We start from the raw sequence: 16,592 nt of genomic DNA, 5'->3' as shown, positions 1-16,592 counted from the left end.
AGTCACTCCACTCCCCAGAACTGACTATCTGGTCTCTGTCTCCACCACCGTCTAGAAAGAGCTCCTCCCAGGGCATCAATGGCAGCCTGCTGTGAGTACCTCAGCTATTCCCCATTCTACTGCTGACTCCTCTGAGCTCTTTCGGGCACTGCCCCGGGGCTTCCAAAAGCCACAGGTTCTTTATTCTCCTCCCATCTCTGACTTTCCAGTCTCCCTTCCTGGGAGCACTTCCTTAGCTTTTACTGTCAAGCCTTAGTGGCCCCTCAGGGTTCCACCCTCCTTTCTTTGATTCCAGAGTAGCTGACTCCAAATCATTCATTTCTAGACCTCACCTTGCCCTTAAGTTACAGACATACATTTCTAACTTCCTTTCTAGACCTGTGTCCCTGTAACCATCTTGAAGGACCCTCAACCCTGACATTAATTAAAGCTGAACGTATCGGTTCCCAACTTTGCAAACACATGTGTGCAGTGGCTGCAGGGAGCTTCCCGCTGGGGCTCTGTCACTGATGTCTGTCGGCACTGGGTACAACTACGAAGAAACAGAAAGACTCCTGCTTCTGTGGAGCTCTTTTGAAAGGTGTAGCTGGCTGGGCAGGTAATGAAGACAATGTGATCAGTGGGTAATTCCAGATTGATGGCCACACCACTGACACTGCATCAATGCTCGTTTCATTGTACTGGTTCATCTTCCTTCTCAACCTGCCTGTTGCCACTTGGACTATATGTAGGTTCATTACGATGCCAAGTGGTAACATGGAAGTGTTTGATGCAACAGAAATACACAATCGAGGGCAGCTGAAGTCACACATGAAAGAAGCCATGATCAAGTGTGGTTTCCACTTGCTCTGTTTCTTCATGTATCTTTATAGCATGATTTTAGCTTTGACAAATGACTGACGCTGGAGAAGCCATGGGTGAAGTCAATCTACACTACAGTGTACAGTTGTGGAGCCAGAGACTATTTACATCACCCTTAGAACCATAACCAGAGCAGTATAATTTTTCTTCTTTGAACAAAAAACATTTTTGCTGTATTTTTACCATATAAAGTATTCAAAAAACAAAACAAAAAAACCCTGAACTTTTCTTCACTTCCCCCAACCTACCACACATCACCCCACGTTTGTAGCCACTATCAGAACAAACCTCTCCACCCAGGTGCCTAAGTGAGAACCATCAAAATCATCCTCATGACACCCTGTTCCTCTGTTACAGATGCAGGTAATCATCGTGTCCTATTCATCCTGCCTCTAGGGTCTTATAAATTAGGAGCCCTCACCTGTCCTCGAGCCACTGCCATTACCCTCACTGTTTCTCTTTAGGGCACAATAATTCTCTTTCCCTCCAAGTGCTCATCATTAGGTAATTTTTTTCAAAACTTGTACCTTCCAAAATTTCTATCATGTACCAAAAGTGCTTTCAGTTCCACCAGGGTTGTCCTAATATGCAAATTCATTCTACAGAAGAAAAATGCTGACTTTGGAATAAGAACAAATGCCTGAGCATGACCTTCCACCTTCACTGGCTCCTGTCCCTTTCGTCTCCCACCTTCTACTGCCAAACACCACTGGCTGACCTGCACTAGGGTCACACACTGCTTGCTGCTCCCCAGAACCACTCTGCACTTGTTACCTCTACTCAGGCCTACTTCTCTGTCTGAAGCACTTTTCCTTCCTTGCTCCACTTGACAAGCCCCTATTCTTCAAGGCTCAGTCCAAATGTCCTGTTTTTTTCTATAGGAAAAAGCAGAGGTTAAAAGCCAGGGCTGTAGAGTCAGAGAGATGGGGTTCAAACCCCAGCTTTCCCATTATGAGCAGTGTGACTTGGGAGCAAATTCCTTAAGCCTTTGAAGCCTCAGTTTCCCATTTACAAAACAGGATGTAAGTAAACTGAGTAACTTGGAGGCTTAAAAATAAAGTATATAAATGTAAATAGATTAAACTTCCCAATCAAAGACAAAAAGTAGCTGAATGGATAAAACAACAAGACCCAACTATATGCTATCTATAAGACTCACTTCAGATCTAAGAACATGTAGAGCAAAGTGAAGGGAAAGAGATATTCCGTGCAAACAGTAATCAAAAGAGAGTAGACAAAAAATATCAAACATGCCCAGCCGGGCATGGCTCAGCGGCTGAGTGTTGACCTAGGATCCAGGCGATCAGGGTTCAATTCCCGGTCAGAGCACATACCCAGGTTGCGGGCTCGATCCCCAGTTGGGAGTGTGCAGGAGGCAGCCAATCAATAACGACTCTCACATCATTGATATTTCTATTTCTCTCTCTCTCCCTCTCCTTTCCTCTCTCTGAGATAAATAAAGATATATTTAAATAAACAAACAACCTAGAGAAATGGATAAATTCCTAGAAACACACAACCTGCTACACCAAGATAATCAAGAATAGAGAGCCAACAGAACAGTAACATGTACCAGATTGAATCAGTAATCAAAAACCTCCTAACAACAACAAAAGCCCAGGACCAGATTGCTTCACTGGCAAATTCCACCAAACATCTAAAGAATTAATACCAATCCTTAAACTTCCAAAACATTAAAAAGGGAACACTTCTGAACTCATTTTATGAGGCCAACCTCACCCTGATACCAAAGCCAGACAAAAACACTACAAGATAACTACAGGCCAATAACCCTGATGAATATGGATGCAACCATCCTCAACAAAGCATTAGCAACCCAAATTTAATAGCAGAATACAAGGATCATATACCATGACCAAGTGGGATTTATCCCTGGGATACAAGGTTGGTTCAACAGGACAAATCAACCAATGAGACACACTACCTAACAGGTTGAAGGATAAAAATCACATGATCGTCTCAACAGATACAGAAAAGGCATTTGACAAAATTCAACATTCTTGCATGATAAAAATTCTCCACAAATTAAACACAGAAGGAGCTTACATCAACCCAATCAAGATCATAGATGGAACAGCTAACATCACATTCAGTGGTGAAAAACTGAAAACTTCTCCTCTAAGAACTGAAACAAGGCAAGGATGCCCTCTCTCACTTCTATTCAACAAAGTACTGCAAATCCTAACCAGAGCAATTAGGCAAGAGAAATAAATAAAAGGCATCAAAACTATAAAGTAAAACTGTCTGTTTGCAAATTAATTTTATATATAGAAAACCCTAAGATCTCACATCAAAAAACCACTAGACCTAAAAAATAAATTCAATAAAGTTGCAGGATACAAAGTCAACATACAAAAATCAGTTGCATTTCTATATACTAAGAATTGTGTGCTGTACTTAAAAATTTGCTAAGAGGATGGATCTTAAGTGTTCTCCAAAAATAAATAAATAATTAATTAAAAATAAAGAGGACAAGAGGAAACTTTTAGAGGCAATGGACATTTTTTTAAGACTTTTTTAAAATTTATTTTTTAATCCTCACCCGAAGTATTTTTTCCATTACTTTTTCAGAGAGAGTGGAAGACAGAGAAACATCGATGTGAGAGAAACACATCGATTGGTTGTCCCCTGAAGTCCCCTTGACCAGGGCCAGGGATGGAGCTTGCAACCAAGGTACGTGCCCTTAGCCAGAATCCAACCCGGGACCTTTCAGTCCACAGGACGACACTCTAACCACTGAGCAAAACCAGCCAGGACTGGGCATATTTTTTGGCACTCTGTTCCATAAGCATACACTTATTTCCAAATTTTCATCAAGTTGTATACATGAAATATGTACAGGCTTTTGGATGTCAATCACACCTCAATAAAGTAGTTTTTAAAAATAAGTTAAATATATAAAGCAATTATCGATTAAGTAAAGTACTTAATAAACAGTAGATTCTACATCCTCTACGCAAAATTAGCCACTCTCTACTTTTAGCTCCCCCAGCCCACTACACATATATGTCCCTATCATTTCACACATTGTATCAGAACTATGTGTTTACATATTTGTTTCCTTCATCAGATGAGCTCTTGTGTGGGAGAGATTGCAAGTGCATTGGTGGTCCCCAAATCAAAGTCCTCAGGAGAGAGAGTATTACATACATGGGAGCCATTTAAGTGTTAACTAAAAAAGAGAATTAATGAATCAATCAATCTAGTCATGGTAAGGCAGATGATAAAGCATCATATCTCAGCCAACAATTTCACTGTTAAGGCTTTTCCATGATTGTTATCTAAAATGTAAATAACCCTGGGAAAAAGTTTTTGTGATTCACTCTTATCTTCCTGAGGTGAGAAAAAAATGAGAAATCTGAACCAAATGCAAAGGATACGCCATTCCTCTGATTCGTTTGATTTTTCCCGGATCAGTAAGCTGAATTGGCTTCAGGACCTTCCTTATGGGACATGAGAAAAACACTTCACCTCCTCCTCCAGGAGGCATTCCCCGTCGAACAACCTGCACACATGGTGAGAAAGAAGGAGTGATGACCCGGACACCCAACCCAGTAAGGTTTACACCAAGGGGCTCTTCCTTAGAAGGGAGACAGGTCTTTCACATTCAAGTTGGCAATCCCTTCAAGGTCAGCAGTACCTGATGTTAGCTCGAAGAGGGCACATGATGAGCAAGGACGCCCCATGGTGTGAGAAACAGCAGCAGACACAGAGCCAACGTGTCCCAAAGTCAAGTAGGTCTTCATCATTAAAATGAGAGGCCTAGTTCATGAGTTAATCCCATTTCTTAACACTTTTCTCTCTTTTTCTTTTAAATTTTTTTTTTTTTTAATATATCTTTATTGATTTCAGAGAGAGGAAAGGAGACAGAACATCAATGATGAGAGAGTCATTAATCGGCTGCCTCCTGCATGGCCCCAACTGGGGATCGAGCCCGTAACCCGGGCATGTGCCCTGACCAGGAATCAAACCCCCACCGCCTGGATCCTAGGTCGACACTCAACTGCTGAGCCACGCCAAACTGGGGCAACCCTTTTCTCCTATACAATTAACTGATCTATCAAAACCCTATATTACAGTCATGCACCACTTAATGACAGGGGATACGTTCTGAGAAATACGTTAGGTGATTTGGACCACTATGTGAACATCATAGAGTGTACTTACACAAACCTACATGGTATGGCTACTACATATGATATAGTCCATTGTTCCTAGGCTACAACACTGCACAGCATGTTACTGTCCTGAATACTGTAGGGAATTGCAACACAATGGTAAGTATTTGTACATCTAAGCATATCTAAACATACAAAAGGTACAGTAAAAATGCAATATAAATAAAAAATGGTATACTGGTATACCTTTATCAGCCACTTGCCCTGAAGCTTACAGAACTGGAAGTTGCTTTGTGTGAATCAGTGAGTGGTGAGCAAACATGAAGGTCTAGGACATTACTATGCACTACTATAGACTTTATAAACACTGTATACTTAGGCTATTTTAAAACATTTTCTTTTTTCAATAATAAATTAACCTTGGCTTACTATAACATTTTTACTTTATAAATTTTTAATTTCCAACTCTTTTGTAGTAACAGCTTAAAACACAGTGTATAGCTGTACAAAAGTATTTTCCTTTTTTTAAAAATATATCTTTATTGATTTCAGAGAGAGCAAAGGAGAGGGAGAGAGACAGAAACATCAGTGATGGGAGAGTTGTCATTGATCGGCTGCCTCCTACACGCCCCCGACTGGGGATCAAGCCCACAACCCAGGCATGTGCCCTGACGGGGAATCGAACCTCGATCGCCTGGATCCTAGGTCGATGCTCAACCGCTGAGCCATGCCCGGCCGGGCACCTTCTTTATATCCTTATTCTGTAAGCTTTTTTCTATTTTTAATTTTTTCTTCTTTTTACCTTTTTTGTTAAAAATTAAGACACAAAAACACACACATTAGCCTAGGCCTACACAAGATCAGGATCATCAATATCACTGTCTTTCAACTTCACATCTTGTCCCACTGGGTCTTTAGGGGCAATAACACAAATGGAGCTGTCATCTCATGATAACTATGTCTTCTGGAACACCTCCTGAAGGACCTGCTTGAGGCTCACCTGGAGGAAATGTGTCCATGGTGGTTTTCTTGGTTCATTTCTTTTTTTTCATCACAGATTTGCTTGTAAGCGATAATGTACCATGAAGATTACTCTCTACTAATAAAAACCTTTCAGTGTCGGGGGGGCATGTTTTCAAACCTTTTAAGGAGCTTTTTGAGTTCTGCGAAAGCTTCTGCCAAACCCTTCACTGTGAATTTTCTTTCCCTCTGCAGTTTCCTTTTCTCTTGCCTCTTCTTCAGCTATGCACTCCTGTCCTGGTTCCAACAACTCATTAGTCAACTTCTCAGGAACCACCTCTAAGAGTTCCTCAGTGTGAGCCTTATCCACACTCAGGTTAAAGTTGTTTGCCATCTCAACCACAGCCTTGTTGATTTTTACAACCTCCTCAGGCTTGAAAAATCCTTTCAAGTTATAGACAAACCTCTTGAGTGTCTTCTTCCAAATGCCATTCATACACTCCTTAGTGACATCACCCCAAGCCCAAGCAAGGTTCTTGATGCAGTCATGGATATTGTAATCCTTCCAGAATTGCACCAGTGTCTTCTCAGTGTCTTCCTCAGTTGCAGCAATAGCCCAGGCAAAGGTCCTGCTCAGGTAGAAAGCCTTAAAGGCTACCATAACTCCCTGATCCATTACTTCAATCAAAGAGGTGGTGTTTGGAGGAAGAAGCACCACTTTGATATTGAGATAAAGATCACCAATAAAAGGAGAATGTCCAGAAGCATGGTCAACAATAAGCAAAATCTTAAAAGGTACACAATTCTCCAAATAGTACTTCTCCATTTCACTGACAGTAATTCAAGAATGCATCCTGGAAAAGCATCCTGGGTCATCCATGACTTCTTGCTGATCTTGTAGTACACTGGCAGTGTGTGCTTGCTGATATGCCTAAAGGCCTTTGGGTTCTCACTGTGCCAGCTCACAAAAGGTTTCAGTTTTTAGCCTGAAACATTGCCCCCAAGCCAGACTGTCCTGAAAAGCCTTGAAATTTGGCATTAACTTGGCCTCCTTATAGACGAACATCCTTTCAGGGACCTCTTTCCAGAATAGGGAGGTTTCATCCACATTGAGTATTTGTACTGGCACATAATTTTCCTCCACAATCAGCTTATCTAGAGTGTCCCAAAATTCTTCAGCTCCAGTGACACAAATGGAGTTATGAGAAGAATTAATACATGTAGGATGTTTACCACAAAGAAATTACAATATAGCATCAGCACTCACAGACTCACCACTCAATTTCACATTATGTGATGAATAACCATTCTTAAGTCGTGTAAGCCACCCAGTTAGCAGTAAATTCAACATCATAATGGAGTTCAGCCTCTTCTTTCAACATCACAAACAAACATTTTGCTCTGGTCATGATTTTCATAGTGCTGAGAGGGATATGCTTCTGTGTCTGGTCTTCAATCTAGGTCTTAAGTTTCTCCACGTCCGATATAGGCCCTTCTCGAATTTTTGTTAGTCTCATTGCCTTTAATGAAGCGAACGCTTGAATAGCTTCCATCACTTTGTTTTTGTTCGTCAAGATCATAGTTATGGTGGAATATGACATGCCTGACTGGTGAGCTATAACCATCACTGATTTTCAACCTTTGTAGACCTTAATCAATTTTTAATTTTCTTTCCAGGTCAATCACTCAACGTGACCTCTTAGCTGGCAACGTTAACAGTGGATTTTGTATACTTAGGGGCCATGATGAACAAAACAACACAAGATTCAATCAAGCACAAGAGAAAATGATGCAATTGAGAGAGTGGTAAACGTGATGTTTTATAGCTAACTTTTTTTTTTATAAGTAGAAAGAGTACACTGTAAAATATGATAAAAAACATAGTATAGTAAATACATAAACTATAACACATTTACCATCAGTATCAAGTAATACGTATTGCACATAACTGTATGTTATACTTTTATATGACTGGCAGAGCAGTGGGTTCATTTACACCAGCCTCACCATAAATATGTGAGTAATGTGTTGTGCTATGATGTTACGACAGTTACATCACTGGGTGATAAGAATTTTTTAGCTCCATTATCGAATTGGGCCAACAATATATATGCAGTCTGTCTTTGACCAAAATGTCATTATGTGATGCATGACTGTATTAAAAATGAAGTCATTTCCCGTTGAAAAAGTAGAGACGCTAACCAGCTTATGATATCCAGTCATCACACTAACTTGATGCAATTCCTTTCAATAGCAAATAATCAAATGTTTACATTACTTCTACTAGGTTTTGAATATATTGAAAATTCTCAGGGGCATCCAAGTTGGAAGGCGCTGGAAATAAGTTATATCTAGATGATCGAGATTAGATTAGAGAAGCATTATGGCTAGAATCCTGGCCACACTACTTATTAGCTGAGCGACACAAATGCAGTTGCTATGAGGAGTAAAGAATTAATACATGTAGAATGTTTACCACAAAAAAATTGCAATATAACTGTTGGCTACTATTGTCATTATTAAAGGGTCCCTTTCAGCTCAAAATCTGTCAGGTTTGGTTCATGCCCTGTGAGTCTTCTCATAAATGGTGGCTTTAAATGTCACATTCACACACACACACACACACACAATCATACAGCTCTTCCAATGAGTTGGTAAGGAAATGTTTTACACAATATGTACAGGCAACAATTCACACATTCTTACCTTTAGCTCAAGTGATTCACCATCAATTCCAAATTGTTTCAAAAGAGGGAGAGCTGTTGTCCTAAGAACATCAACCTGTAGAATTATTTCAGAATTAAAAAAAAAGGTTTCATTAAACCTTGAGCAGATGGAAAGAAGATCCATGAAGCAGGTGAAGGCATAGCAACCAGGTAGATGTGCAGTCTGGTAAAGACAAAAAATGCTAGCTTACAATGCAGGGCATGGGACGACTCTTCTCCTGAGTAAACTGAGATTTTATAAGCCACTAGCTCCTCTGAGCCCCTTTCCTCATTTACAACATGGAGACTTACACCTACCTTGCAAGTCATTATCATGAACTTTTTGTGATAATGCAAAAGTTCATGACTTTTTGCATTATCACATGCAAAAAGCATGAGAAACTTCCAGGCTCATACAGAGAACACATGGGGAACTGCTCATTCGTTTAGGTACAAACACTATGGAAAAAACACCAAAAATTTTTTAATTAATCTTTTCCCAACACAGTTGTTTAATCTTTAAAGCTTGTGGCACTCCCAAGCCAAAGCAAACCAAAAACATTATTCTACAGCTACTTAAGAATCTTGCTGATGCCCACCACACAGGCAGAGAAAGGGGACGTGGTTGTTCTACAAGAAAGTGAAGGCAGTGGGGGAATGACTACCTCAAGCTACCTGAAGCAGCACAAACCCACAACTGCACAGTTAATGGCAAGGTTGTGACAAGTATGACTGCTATCTCCTCCCTATTCTAACTCATAGGAGGCCTAGGGTCCTTTCCTGCTCATTTGTGGGAGTATAAAGATGACATTCAAATTACATTGATCTAACAAGTCCGTGAATCCTGCCTTAACTGCAACATGGGAAAGAAAATCACACCCTTCCTTGTTCCCAGTGGGAAAAGAGCCATTCCTCAGCACTGTGGGAGCTGACCCTATCGGGAAGAAGTGAAGGCAGGCAAATAGAGCAGAAGGTGTGGGGAAAGCGCTGGTCCTGGTTCAGCTCTGCCTCTAGTGAGCTGCATGGCCTCAGACAAGGAAATCCCAACTGTCTGAATTTCCTTGTCTCTAAGGTAAGGGTTCTCAGCCTATTTGTCTTCAAGGTGCTACCCACTCCAACATGCTAAGATTCAACAGAGTGATACTCCAGTAAGACTTTACAGCAGAGAACAGGCCCCACCTAAATATTCTGCTATCACAAAATTAACCTGAGGTAGAAATGACCTATGAAGCCAAGGAACATGTTGAGAATGGACCAGGTGGCACAGAAGCGGTTACTAGAAAAACCCACTGAAGATTGCCTAATTTCAACCTAAATATTAAAGTCAAACACACTCAAATACTTCAAATACGCATTTGGGATTGCCAGCACCAAGGAGAATTCAGTCTAGGCTAGCATTAATGGCAGCTGGGGAGAAGACCAAGCCAGATTCTGGAAAAACCAGGGGATACAGGATGTGGGTTACTCTGCCCACATGACTCTCTGGAACTCGGCAGCCACCAGCTCTCCTGGGGACATGAAAGGCAAGAAAACAGAACAGCTCTTCTGGCTCATCCTACCTGTACCTGGAGTCATACAGGATGAAGTCAGATTTACTCTGAGGGTTAGCCAGAAGCCCAAGTATAACTCTAGGTGTGGTCCTGTCTCCTAAATCACTCTCCATCTGACACAAAGGGCAGGTGACTCTGTGTGGTGGAAGGAGGGCTGGAAGAGCACATGTGGGCTTGAATCCCACTCTGCCTCTTACTAGCTGTGAGACCTACGCTTCCCTATCTCCCCAGGGCCTTGGCTTCCTGTTGTGTATAATGAGGGGTGGGACTGGACATGGTCCAGCCTCCTCTGGCTCTGCACAGTAGTTTCGGGGGAGGGGGAGGCGTGCTCTGCAAGTTCTACTTAAGGGAAACTGAGCAGTCACTCTGTGATTAGGAAGAAAACACAGAAGTTCAACCTGAGTCAGGGCCAAGCTGTTAGTCATCCTGACAAGTTCAGTCAATCAATCAACAGGTAAAAATGTCATCGGGTCCATGTCAAATAGAAGAGGGAAGAAACTGCTCTCGATTACCTTGTCTGAAACAGTGACAAGAACACCCACCTCACAGGGTTTATACAAGAATTAAATAAATAAGGATATATTTTATCTATTAGTACAGTGCCCAGTGCACAGCAGACTTGAATGTACTTCATTCCCCTTCCAGGACGGTAATGGAAAAGAATGGAATCTTCACTCACCACATGACGAGGATGCTGGCACCAGTAAATACCTATTGCGGGTTCTGGTGCCAAATCACTGAGCTTCAGAGGAAACATCCTGGAACTCTGCTTCTCCTCAACATTTCTCCCCCAATTTCTATCCTTTTGCCTCTGAAGGGGGAAAACATCCCTACCCACTTATAGGGCTCATCCCACCACTTCTGCTTTCCATGCTCATCCCCTCTGGCCTTCTGCAGGAGTTGCCCTTGTTAAATCCCCCAGCCCTTTCATTCTTTCCTTCTATGTTACAGCATCTCCTCAGCCTACAAGCAAGCTCAGGTCTCTCATTCAAAAAACTATTTCCCCAGGAATAGTTCCCTCAGTTCCCCAGGAATCATCCTATCTAACCTTCTGGATCTCCTACTTGCCAGAGTTCTCTTTCCTGCTCATTACTCAGCCTGTGACTGTCCTTACGCTCCAAAGACACTGCTCTCTCAAAGGTCAATGAAACTTCTCATTGCTGAATCTCCCTACCCAGGCCTCAATCATCTCCTGCAAAGACGAATTCCCTGGGTCCTTCCCTGGCTTCTCCAAACACTTCTACTTACACAGTCGCCGTCTGCAGCTCCTCTTCCCTCCTCACACCTTAAACATTCATTTCCTCCTCTTCTATTCTTGCCACACTGTAGGATTAACTCAGCCAGAAAGCTGCCAGTGTCCAACTTCAGGACTAGTCCATCTTGTTCTCCAAGGGATTTGACTATCAATAGGTAAGATGACGCTGACCTATCTCTGAGGCTCCAGACAGTAATTTCCGGCTGCCAACTGTACAACTGTATGTGGATATCCTCCCAAAATATCAAAATCAAACACATCACCCATCATCCAACCACAAATTTCCTCTTCCCTGTGTCAAACTCTTTCTGATCACTATCCTTCAAGTCAACCAGGAGAGAAATTGTGGAGCTATTTTATGAACACTTTCTCCTATCCCATCTCCAATTAACTGTCAAATTATGAAGTCTCCCCTCCACTGTCCTTTATATCTGTCCCTTCCTTTCTTGTTCCACCTCCACTATGTTCAAACTAATTGACACCCCTCCAATGCATCCTGCTCTCAGTCTCCACAGTTCTCTTCCTAAAAACCAGACAGATTCTGAGGTTTCCCTTCCTCTGGAAGACCCTCCCCAACCCTCAGCACTTTGCCTGTAATTCTATCAGAGCCCTGAAGACCTCAGCCTTGTTGTCTCCCTAGATGTGTTCACAGCTGTCCACCCCATGAAAACAAGTTCCCTAAGGGCAGAACTCATCATATTCATCCTGGTGCAGGGAGTAAATGTGGACATGAACTGATGAGGAAACCACATATTAAAGAGAAAGCTCAAAATGAAGAAGCCACAAGTTGAAGAAATCACTCTTTATCCAAGATTAGGTATATTTATTTTATCATGGGTTGGAGCCAAGTACTACCCAAGGTCATTTTAGTCTTGCAGGGAGCAAAAGCAGACAGTCCTGTAGCATATGAAAACAGATTTCTTTTATAATGCTCTGCATTAAAGAGTTAAGTGCTATTTCTGGGGAATTCATCAACTAATCTGTGACTGCTAATATGTAAAACTTTTAAAAATACTGCCAGTGATAACAGCTTTTAAGATCATTAGCAATTATAGAAAAGAATACAAAACTGGGACACACAGTGCCAAGGTCTCCCATATACTTCGGGAACATTCCCATTACTCAAGGAACCTTCCTCACCTTCCACCTAAAAGTGCAGAGGCCTCCTCTTGGGAGCACTTTCAACTGAAGGTCTCACTTCCTAGAATCTTCCAGAAAAATGCAGGAAGAAGGCAATCCTTTGAAATTAGTTTAAAATTCTACACAGTTTATTCAACATTCCTTTACAGCTAAGAATTTCAGACCATAGACTGTACTCAGATTCTAGGAAAAGAGTTTATTAACCAAGTTCCCAAGAATTGGGAAATAAGTCTTTTACTGCCTAAGAACACATTAACCAGGTTTATACTCTACTAAGTGTATAGGTGAATACCAGCAGTCTCCACCGTGTGGCTCGCTGAACCACCTAACTGGTCTTCCCTGGTTAGAAAGGTTAGATACTTCACATTCTGCCTTGGAAGCCGCCCCTTCAATGGTTTGTTGTTGTAGTTTTTTTCAGGTTAAAAAAAATTTATTTTTTTTTTTTCAATTATATTTTACATTCAACATTATTTTGTATTGGTTTCAAGTGTACGGCACAGTGGCTGGACAATCACATACTTTACAAAGTGTTCCCCCTGATATGTCCATGACCCAACTGGCACCATACATAGTTATTACAATATTACTGACCACTCATTGGTCTTGGTTCCATGTCTGTAGAGGTGAAGGTAAGAATTCTCAGTCAGAACTTCACATTATGGCCATAGGAGTTGATATTCTCTCTGGACAACAAAGCATCCAAAGATGAGGATGTTTTCCTCTGTATGAGAGGTCTAAGGCAGGTCTGGACAGTACTGTTCTAATCTCTCTCTCTCTCACACACACACACACACCAAAACCCATCCTAGACTGGCACTAAGACAGCTGTGGTGGCCACAATAAAAATTCCACCCATATATTAAACTATCCTCCCTATACATGTAGAAAAATTACCCTCAAACTATCAAAGCTCATATATATGGTTCCTGTCCCTATGTTCTTTTTCTAAATTTGCAAACTCTTCTCAGAAGAAGAATGTCCTAAAGTTTGAATAAGTCAAGATTATGCTGCAAAAATGCCAAGGAGATACTATTTTCTGTCTAAAATTTTGGTCTGCGCTTTCCAGCCTCAGCTATCACATGACCTTATGAAAGTTCCACACTCATACACTTCAGCTAACAGAGCCATATTTCATGTAAACCGTGATGAGACTACAAGCATCTGTTCTGAAGGTTCTTAGACACGACAATGCAAGGCACCTTGATGAATGGTAACAATCGTCACTGAATTTGATCGATTACGAATCCTGGTTCATCTGCATCCTGGAGTGATTAATCTCTACATCTCAAGGTAAATAACAAAACAAACACACTCAACAATAAACCTGTGCTTTATCAGGAACCTGTTTCTCAAAAGTTGGGTTGTAACAAAAGACAAAACAAAAATCACACCACGGTTTGGCGTCACTACTCACCGAAGGGTCAACCTGGTCATTGGTCACTCCTCGCAGAACTATTCTTAAAGGGTGCTTCATAAATGGAGCCAGGCAAAGGAGACTCTCCAGGTAATAGCCAATGCCGCGAAGGACACTGCAGTCATGCTCCACGGATCCACCATACAGGAGGCCAGGTTGGTAATATAAAGTCGTTCCTTACACAAGAGGAAAGAGAGCCACATTCAGCAGGAAAAAAAACAGTGTTACAAAAGCAACAAAGGCAGTGAAGTCCCAAAGGGAAAGTCTGACACAAGCATCCAAGAGAGTTCAAAATACCATTCCTAAGAGCCCACACTCAGTCCAAAAATTGACTCATTACTGTCAAGCCCCAGTAATAATAATAAACGGTGAGTGTTATTTAATAAACAGTAATAAATTAATCCTCTCCCTAAGCCATCTGAATTGCCAAAGTCATGGCAGGACACAGAGAAAAAAATCCTATCAGGCATCTGAGTCTCCCAAGGATGGTGCTGAAGAAGGGGTTCACAAACGATGCTGTGAAACCATCACACAAGCAATCAGCCTCTTCGAGGCCCTTGAAATGAGATTTTCCAAATACCACACTTAACAAGATGCCTAGAAGAGGCAAGTACTTCATGGCAATTCCACTGATAGTATCTATTATAATAGTTAGTGAAAATATCTAAATTTACTTAATAGCTTTATTAGAAACTTTTTTTATCTTTATTCACTTTTCACATATTCGTATTTATCCAAAAAGTTTCTTACTAGATTAACATATTGGAGAAAAAACAAAGTAAGGTACTCTGCATGATCTGGGGGATATAAATGGATGAACAAGGTCTTTTTGCTGCTCAAATGATTTGCAATGTCTTCTGGCACAATTTACCAATAAACTAATTTAGCAACAGAGGAAGGGAATATGTTCAGTCATTCAAAAGAAAAGCAGTTCTTGGAAATTTCATAGAATAAATTTAGGTTTTACTATATTAAAAACCAAAATCCCCAAATCACAATCAGAATCAATCAAAATCAGAACCATATCCCTCCCACACTTCTCAAAGGGAAAGATTTTATATCAGTTATTCTAAACACTGCACAAAAGTCACAAAACCAATCCTGTAGGTCAAAAAGCCATAAAAAAAGCTATATAACCACTAAACGCTGCAAATCTGCTTAGGTCTGAGAATTAACCAAATCAGAAATTGACCAGATCATCGGAATGAAGTATTCTATTCTGGGGGGGGGGGGGGGGGGCGACATGACACTTTTGTGTTGGGACAGGAGAGATATGAGGTAGAAGCAGGATCGTGTAAATGTCTACTTCTTAACCTAAGCTCCAGGTGTGACTAGAACAGAATTACCTGCCCTCTGAATCACCAATATAAACTGCTGAAAAAAATCTCCAGCAATTTCAAAGTAAACAAGCCAAAGATAATGGAATCATAGCTTGCAAAGGGCATCTGAAAGGTATGGCTGAATGCAGCTACAGATCCATAAGTTTCATGTGTTGCCACTTATGAATCCAAGCTTGCCTTCTTTCTTAAAGAATCAACATATGGGCCCTAGCTGGTATGACTCACTCGGTTGGAGTGTCCCCCCATACACCGAAGGGTCATAGGTTCAATTCCTGGTTAGGACACAAACCTGTGTTTTGGGTTCAGTCTCCAGTTGGGGCATGTACAAGAGGGAACCAATCCATGTTTCTCTCTCTCTCTCCCTTCCTCTCTAAAATCAATAAACATATCCTCTAGTGAGGATTAAAAACAAAGAGTCAACATATGGAAAAGTTCAGAGTTTCTTCTGTTGAGCACATATGAAAAGGTACATAGTTCATTCACGGAGCCTGCCAAAAGACGTTTGCCTGGTCTCCTATACAACGTAAATAAAAGTGTTGCTAATAGCAAAACAACAAAAAAGCTAGAAACAACCAAAGGTTTATCAGTAGGGAGCAGTTAAACACATTATCATGCATCCATACAACAGACTATTTTATTAGGCCCAGTGAAATAAATGAGATTAACCTGTGACATCTGTGCTAGTGAAGAAAAAAGCTGGCTGTAGAACACACAAAGAGCACAACCCTGTTGATGGTCTAAGACAGCAATTTTCAACCTTTTCCATCTCATGGCACACATAAACTAATTACTAAAATTCTGAGGCACACTGAAAAATATATTAAAGTTTTGCTAATCTGACAAAAAAAAAAGGTATAACTTTGATTCATTCACACCAGACAGCTATTGTATTGGCTGTTGTCATTTTTCTATCTGACCATCTAAGGGAAAAGAGGTCAGTGCCCTGACTAAATGGTCAAGTATTGCATGTTCTAAAAATTCTTGCAGCACACTGGTTGAAAATCACTCGTCTAAGACACAGAAGTGCCCATGTAAGCAAATGCTTGCAGAGGAGATAAGGGCACCCCCCCAAGCTGTGGCCATGGCTGCAGCTGGGGAGGGAATGGAACAGGAAATAGGTGAAGGGACCTTTATGATTTCTGTATTTACTTATTTAAATTTCTTTTCAAAGACAAAACAAAAATAAAAAATTCAGCACATATAACTACCTCATAGAGTGTTGTTAAGG

The 16,592-nt window shown here is 41.0% G+C and overlaps 1 protein-coding gene and 1 pseudogene across 4 annotated transcripts in view; one reads left to right on the top strand and one right to left on the bottom strand.

Moving 5' to 3' along the window:
* Window positions 1–16,592, bottom strand: part of RCL1 (RNA terminal phosphate cyclase like 1) — a 56,428-nt gene that overhangs the window by 24,374 nt on the left and 15,462 nt on the right. For all 3 annotated transcript variants that reach the window (XR_013999825.1, XR_013999826.1, XM_081151022.1), the window contains exons 3-5: window positions 14,025–14,200; window positions 8,667–8,741; window positions 4,263–4,387 (exon numbers count right to left, since the gene is read on the bottom strand). Coding sequence is in view for 1 of the 3 variants with exons in the window: in XM_081151022.1 (XP_081007148.1) it covers window positions 4,263–4,387; window positions 8,667–8,741; window positions 14,025–14,200 (376 nt within the window). In the remaining 2 variants the exon portion in view is untranslated. The remainder of the gene's footprint in view (window positions 1–4,262; window positions 4,388–8,666; window positions 8,742–14,024; window positions 14,201–16,592) is intronic.
* On the top strand, window positions 664–900 carry LOC308564015 (protein cornichon homolog 4 pseudogene; annotated as a pseudogene). The gene has a single exon. The product of its transcript is annotated as a protein cornichon homolog 4 pseudogene (transcript).

This window comes from Miniopterus schreibersii (genome assembly GCF_964146895.1).
Source record: "Miniopterus schreibersii genome assembly, chromosome: 11".
NCBI lineage: Eukaryota > Metazoa > Chordata > Mammalia > Chiroptera > Miniopteridae > Miniopterus > Miniopterus schreibersii.
Note: the sequence above shows the minus strand (reverse complement) of the source record. Positions and strands in the feature narration are given on the sequence as shown.